General features: G+C 52.7%; 1 protein-coding gene across 2 annotated transcripts in view; it reads right to left on the bottom strand.

Moving 5' to 3' along the window:
* Nucleotides 1-329: 329 nt before the first annotated feature.
* The window catches only part of SLC9A8 (solute carrier family 9 member A8), a 60533-nt gene continuing 53460 nt past the window's right edge, over nucleotides 330-7402 (bottom strand). For both annotated transcript variants that reach the window (XM_016217405.2, XM_016217406.2), the window contains 4 exons: nucleotides 6657-6768; nucleotides 5757-5977; nucleotides 3054-3200; nucleotides 330-2077 (listed from right to left, as the gene is read on the bottom strand). In XM_016217405.2, the coding sequence (XP_016072891.1) occupies nucleotides 1970-2077; nucleotides 3054-3200; nucleotides 5757-5977; nucleotides 6657-6768 (588 nt within the window). In that variant the 3' untranslated portion in view covers nucleotides 330-1969. The remainder of the gene's footprint in view (nucleotides 2078-3053; nucleotides 3201-5756; nucleotides 5978-6656; nucleotides 6769-7402) is intronic.

Below are 7402 nucleotides of genomic sequence, written 5' to 3'. Positions count from 1 at the left end.
GGGGATGAGAGAACAAACTGGTCCCAGATATCTGCGTACCCCTCACCTCATATGGACAAAGGTTCCTCCCTCTTTGACCTCATATTTTTCTACTAAAAGGAAATAGGAAATGATGAGACCAGAATTATGCACACATTACTCCTCCAGTGGGGGTACCAGGTGGAGTAAAAGAATCCTGTTTGGCTCAAATTATTGGGTTAAGGTGGGAGATTACAAAAACAAAAATAATCATATTTTAGCTCTACCAAGTACAAATTTACTTTTCATGCATAAAAAGGAAACCACGTGCTTCCTGCCTGACTGGCCTTAACACTTACACTTCTGGGGAAAGGGAAAAGGTTAGGGAGGGGACTGGCTCTGTGGGCTGGACACAAGTCCTAAATGGTCCCAAGGTCAGTCCTTCTTGACATCCAGAGCCACGCTGCCTGAGGCAGAAGAGATGGACACGTATTTGCTGCCAGCCAGGGTCCATGCTGGTCCACTGGGTCCCCACAGAGAACCAAGGACATGCACATGATGAACTGAATCACCCAGAGGGTGCCAAGTCCCAGCTCAAGCTGGGACCCTGACCACACATGGGAATTGCCAAAATAGCCTGTAGATGGGCAAAGGCAAGCAGGTACAAGGCTTGTTAAAGGGCAGGAGAGGAGTGAATGTGAGTCAGTAGCTCTATTTCATCTGGACACGATTGGCAGCTCCTTGCCCTCAGATGGCTCAGGGGCTGGGCCTGTGGAGTCAGCAGGGTGTCTGTGTGAGAGAGTGCAAGCACTCTGTGAACCAAATGGGTCCTGGGGATACAGTGGCTGCTTGGGGATTGCAGGTGAGGATCAGATGCATGTAGCTACAGGCCACCAGAGTCCTGGGGAGGGATGGCAGGCTCTGGCCCCCCGTCTTTGTACTTGGGTGAGTTTAGACCCTGGCATGGGGGACAAGTGGGACCCAAAACAGTGGAGAATTGGGAAAGAGGAAATGCTGAATAGCAATGAAGGTGGCAGCGGGTAAATTGTGGGCAGACCCTGTGGAGCCCAGGAAAAGGGGCCTTTGGACACACAAGGACACCAAGTAGGGAATCAAGGTGAGGGAGGCAACTACTAGGCCCTCACCACTTTGTTAAAGTGCACGAATTTAAACGAAATTCAAACAGCAGTTGCTGACCCACCTAAGCACTGTACCTATACCTTTTTCCTCTAGAGGGTGCTCTAACACCACAGAATAGGCTCATTCACCCCGCAAAATCCAGGGATGCTGCTTCCAAAGGGGCTCAAAGAAGAGTCTGTGCCCGTGTGCTGGTCGCCAGTGTAAACATTCACAGTATTCCCAGAGAAGGCAGTGGCCACCTGCCACCCAGGAAGACAGCCCGTGAGGTGCCAATCAGAGGTAAAGAAGAAAAGGTCACCGCGTTTTTCTTTCTCAGGGTGTGCAAGCAACATCACAAAGGGGAGTGTGAGGTTTTCAAGACTTCTGGGCCTGCCACTTAGGTCAGAATTGCTGCTGCTGAGACCCAAGGCACCTTGATGACAATAAGGAAACTGGCAGTTGGCTTCTCACCCTGCCCACCCTGGGGTCACGATGATGGCATTGATGATGGCATTAGCTGGGAATGGCAGAAACTGCAAACCAGTGCTCCGTTGAAGACACCCAGCCACGGCAGCTTCCACAGTAGGACTGCTCCTCTCAGGCACCTTGGCTGGACAGGTGACTGCTTTGGCTGAGGAAGCAAAAGGAAACGTTTACCTGGACAGGTGTTCCCTCTAATCTGCGGGCTGGGAGACGCTGCGAGCAGAGGCCCGGCTCAGGACTGGGGAGATGACATGTTTCAAAGGAGCCAGCTGGCCTGGACAGTTCGGGTTAAGGAGGCAGCGCCTTGGCTTCCCCCTACTTTCATCTTCCCCAAAGAGGCAGCCGAGTGCACATGCTCCTGGGGTCCTCGCCGGGCGCGCATCCTGGGCCGTGGGAAGGCCCTGCTCCATCACAGCAGCTCCTGCTCATCGTCCTCAGAGCCAGAGGGGCCCTGGCGCACCTCCTCGTACCACTTGTTGGTGAGGGTTTTCATCTGGATGCGCCCGTGGTGGAGGTCCTGCAGCAGAAGACACAACCAAGCCAGTGGGTCAGGGTCAGGGTCAGGGTCAGGGTCAAGGAAGGGAGAGGAGCTGCTTTGTACCTTGTGCAGGGGATGGTGGGCAGGGTGCATGGCCACGGGCAATTTCAAAGTGTTAACTGACTAACTCATCTGGGATTCGTCTTTGTGGGGGTGGAGATAACAGGAGGTCTCACTCAGGAACAGGAGTAGTAGGAGGCAGGGTGGCATGATGTTGAAAACAGTGGCTCTGGAATCAGACACACTTGGGCTCTACTCCCAGCTTTGCCTCACACTGGCTGTGTGACCTCAGGGGGCTACCTTACCTCTCTGGGTGGGCCTTAGCCTCCCTAGCTGTCAAGCGAGATGACAGCTGCATCTGTTGCATGGGTTGGGAGAATGAACTGAAGCAATCGTGAACGCCATTCTTGTAGTAAGAGCTCACATATAGCATCGTGACTACTGTAGGAGGGAAAGAGGGCTTGGCAACAAAGAGGGGCAGCAGCCAGAGGAATCCCACCCCACCTGAAGGCTGCATGGGGCAGGATGACTGGTTCAGCAAAGCAGGCCCAAGCTGCCCCCATGAGACTGCCTCACAGACTGTCACCCAGAGGCCAGCAGTGGTGGAAGGATGGAATAAGAGCCTAAGCCTTGGGACACTGCCTGCAGCCATGGCATGTCTGAAATTCCTCGGCTCAGATTCAGTAGCTGATCCATGTCCCGAGTCTTATCATCCAGGAAAAGCAAACTGTGTTAACATGTCTATTATTAAACTAGCACTAAATCCGGCAGCAAAGGAAAAACAGCAGATGCGATCCTGGGAAGGAGAGCCGAGCGGGAGGAGGCAGCCTGGCTGCCTCTCCCCAGTACAGCATGTAGCCCTTCCCTGCAGCCCCCCTCACCACTCATGGCCACTGCAGGTTCTAAGAGAGGAAGGCAAGGGACTCCTGGCTTGTGGCACTGGCCCATGTCCCACCTCCTGGGTCAATCGCCGTGTGAAGAAGGGGTTCAGATACTTGACATCCAACCACAGGAAGCCTTTGAGGTCCTGCCGCCTGATGTAGTGGGCTTCATACTCCTCCTCGGTGAGCTCTGACAAGTGCTCCGACTCCACTGTGTTGCCCTGTGGGGAAGGAAGGCAGCTGAGAGTCAGTAGATAAGCCAGCATCTTCCTGGAAGCCCCTACACTATCCAGCCTACCTAGCAGCTCTTCGCCCCTAGACACCAGTGTCCCCAACCCCAACTGCACTTTCAAATCAATGCAGTATGTCTGTGGGTAGCAAAGGGCTTCCTGGGAGCCTGTGTAGGGAGGCAGGAAGGTTTGTAAAAACATGATGGATGCCCAGGAATAAATCAGAATTGTGAATAAATCAGAAGTTCTGGGTTGGGGGCTAGGCTTGGTTTGTAAGATTCCAGATTTTAATGTGCAGGTCAGTACCAAGGAGGGGACACAGACACAATCCCCACGGGAACCAGAGAGGAATGAAGAGAATGACTGACTGCAGGTGGTGCAGCAGGTCTGGAAGGCACATAGGTCTCAGGTCCACTGGATTGTCTCAGCTCCACTCCATGCCTCTGCAGAGCCAACCATACGGGATGCGAATACACTGTTTGCTGCTTTGCTAGAGGAGCTGCTCTCTAGCCATAGTTAACTAACTGGGTCTCCACGGGGGAGCCCCTGCAGCCAGTGCAGGTTTGGAGGGCTTGTGAATCCACAAAATGCTGGACATACTTGCAAAGTCCTGATTCAGGAGGTCTGGGATGGGGCCCAAGAATTTGTATTCCTAACAATTTCCCAGTGATGCTGCTGGTCCAGAAGCCCCACCTAGGGGACCATTGATGGAGACTGTGGCACTTAAGACTGCAGGCTCTGGAGTCTGTGACCTTGGCTGTGTGATTTGGCCTCTGTGTGCCTCAGTGCTGTCATCTGCAAAATGGGCATAATGAGAGCCTCTGCTTCCTGCAGGTTATAGGCGACCTGAGACAGTCCAAGGAGACTCAAGCATACCTATACCACAGGACATTCCTTGAACAGCATGTGCTTTCTCTAAGCAAACATCTTGCTTCTACTAGAGCCCAAGGGTGGTTGGTTCACCAAGTGTGGCTGCAGGATCAGCACCTGACAGCCTGTTAGAAATGCAAATTCTTTCTAGTCTCACCCCAGACCTGTAGGACTCTGGAGCCCTTCATGGATTCTGATACCCACTGAAAGGTTTCAGAACCTATACTAGAGCTTTTATTAAAAACAAAGTTGGACCCTGGCCAGTCTGACTCAGTGGTTAGAGCGCTGGCCCGTGGACTAAAGGGTCTTGCATTTGATTCCCTACCGAGGGCACATACTTCGGTTGTAGGCTCAATCCCTGGCCCCAGTCAGGGTGCGTGCAGGAGGCAACCAACTAATGTGTCTCTCTCACATCAATGTTTCTCTTCCCCCCACTCTCTCTAAAAAATCAATGGGGAAAAAATATATCCTCGAGTGAGAATTAATAACAGCAACAAAAAAACAAAGTTGGGCCCTAGCCTGGTGGCTCAGTTGGTTGGAGCATTGTTCCGTACACCAAAAAGAGGTTGCAGGTTCGATTCCTCGTCAGTGCATACCTAGGTTGCAGGTTCAACCTAGGGTTGGGGTGCACACAGAGCCAACTGATTGATGTTTCTCTCTCACACTGATGCTTCTCTCTCTCCCTTCCTCTCTCTCTCAAATCAATAAACATATCCTCCGGTAAGGATTAAAAAAACACAACAAAGTTGGTTGGTAGGGATGGGGGAGAAGGGCGGTCGAGAGCTGGACGGTGGAGGCAGCCCAGCATGAGGTCCTCTGAAGGTTCCTTTCCAGCAGCGCAGAGACAAGAGGCCAAGATCTGCCCAGACCTGAACTTTCAGTGTGAGAAGTGGGTACATCCCTTTCTCTGTCTCCTGGTTGAGGACTTCTGTGCCATCCATGACTAATTAAAGTTACTGATGGCCTCAAATAAGGCAACTGGGAAAAGATGAACCTCTGGAAATGCATGTGTGTGGGGAGGTGGGTGCAGAAAGATGGGATGAGAGGCCAGGGCGGCCTCTGCTCCTGTCAGTCTAGCTCAGCACATGGGGCTTGCTGGGGACACAGGGCAGCGAAGGCCTGACTACATTTGACTTGGGAGGGGTGCCCACTGGCAGGAGCAGCTGCTGGGCAGGAGGGTGGCTTGGTGGAACAGAGGTGGGCAGAGGTATTGGGGCCTCAGGCTCTGGGTCCTGAGCTCCTCAGCCCCAAATCAGGTCCTTGTCTGGTCTCGGTGGAGGGCACCTCTCTCATGGTCCTCAAAGCCACTGTAAGCACCTACCCCCACTCAGGCCCCAAAAGGAGGAGTTCAGTAACGGGGAATGATGGGATTTTGAAACCTTCCAGTCCTGGGCCCCGATGGGATGAGCAGTTACTGGCAGGGGAGGAACGTTGCTGGGAGAGTCTGATACAGGTCCACGCTCCCCCTCCATGACCTCCATGGCTGCACCAGGCAATGAGGCTGGCAGACAAGCAGCCCCAAAGAGCCACACTTCAGAACCTTAGTTCAATCTCATCAGGTCGGGCAGCTGCATGTGCGGAGGTGCTGAGCATCCTCAAATAGTTCTCATTTCCCCATTTCCTGGCAGTTAGCAGGGACCAACCCTCTGCCCCGCCGCAGGCCCACCAAGCACTAACCATCTTCTCCGTCTTGCTAAGGTTGACATCCTTCTTGTTCCGGCGACGTGCCTTGGTGTCCTCAATGTCCATGAGGCGGATGAGGGGCATGGTGCTGCCGCCCAGCAGCAGGATGGTGAAGAGCACGATGATGATCGTGGTGGTGCCGATGAGCTGCCGCTTCTCCATGGGCTCGAGGTCCAGGTGCAGGCTCAGGGCATAGGGGATGGCGCCCCGCAGGCCTGGAGGGGCAGCGAAGGGAGTGAGATGGAGGGAGGTGAAGGAGCAGCATCCTGACCCAGTTCTCTGGGGACAGCCCAGCATGAGAGGAAAACATCCTAACAAACCCTGCCAGAAAGCACAAACTCATCCTATGAGGCTCTGAGGTGTGAGAAAAACAGTCCACAGAGAAGTGGGGCCCAGGTGGAGGCTCACAGGGTGCTTGAGCAGATCAAATGAGGTACCTGTCCAGGCTATGAAGCTCTGTGTGAGTGTGTGTGTGTGTGTGTGTGTGTGTGTGTGTGTACTTATCAAGCCCAACACTCACATTTTAGAAAAACGACAGCTAGTGCAGACCAACTCCTCCCTGTGTGTGGGCCAGGCCCTGTGCTAGGTGCTCTGCATGCACAATTTCATTTGATATTCACAGGACACCCTGTACAGCAGGTCCTATTATTCTATACAATCTACAGATGAGGAATCGAGACAGAACAGTGTCCTCCCAGGGCCATACAGCTTTACAGGCAACAGCACAGAGTGCAATCTGTCCAGTGCCCCCGCTGACAAGCTTGGCAACCTTTATTATTTTGGGCCGGTGAGGCACACTTGTTTTCAAAGGGCTCCAGCCTGTGTGCCCTCTGCATGGTGTGTGCCTTTGTAAGAGGTATCTTCCTTTCACTGTTCATTCGAGGCTGGACTTACCACTAAACCACATGATGAACATCATCTTTGGTGTGATTTTATGATCTCGGAAGAAATTCAGAAGGTAGGAAAGAGGGAAAATGTTCACCGCTCTGCCAAACAGTACAAGCACCTGTTAATCGCAACAAACCAAGTCTTAGACAGAACCTCTGGTTCTTCAGGTTGAAGCTTGTTGAAGCCCCCACAGGCCTTGTAGCACATCCACTATAAACACAGCAATCCCCGTGGTTATAAAGGGTGTGAGTAACACATGCTAGTTAGAAACTCGGCTGGGGTGTGTTGTTTCCGCTGCCTGGTTTGTGTGTCTGGATTGGATAATGCTCTGTACATTCACCTTAGTAGGGGGAGAGAGGACTAGCAGGGTGTCAGCAATGGCTGCAGCAATGACAGAATAGGACCGAATGCCAAGAGGCCACGCAGAAGTACCCAGAGATTAATTAATTTAAGAGCAATCTAACTCCTCCAAAGGTGCTCCACCATGGGACAGGGCTGTGCTAATCACTCCCCATGGGCTAGCTCTGGAGGGACAGACAAGGTGTCCCTGCTTCTCCCATGGGGACCCTACTCCTCAGGCAAAGGAGAAAAGACTGAGAAGGGCTGACCCATCCACATAAACACTGCTCTCCAAGCATGAGGAGTGCACAGGCAGGTTCTAAAAGGAGGTCACACAACCCAGCCAGCTGCTTGCCAAAGGCATGTTGGTCTTAACAAAATACAGCTTTATGTGAAGTTTAAATCATATGTGG

This window comes from Miniopterus natalensis, chromosome 7 (assembly GCF_054644295.1).
Source record: "Miniopterus natalensis isolate mMinNat1 chromosome 7, mMinNat1.hap1, whole genome shotgun sequence".
Lineage (NCBI taxonomy): Eukaryota > Metazoa > Chordata > Mammalia > Chiroptera > Miniopteridae > Miniopterus > Miniopterus natalensis.
Note: the sequence above shows the minus strand (reverse complement) of the source record. Positions and strands in the feature narration are given on the sequence as shown.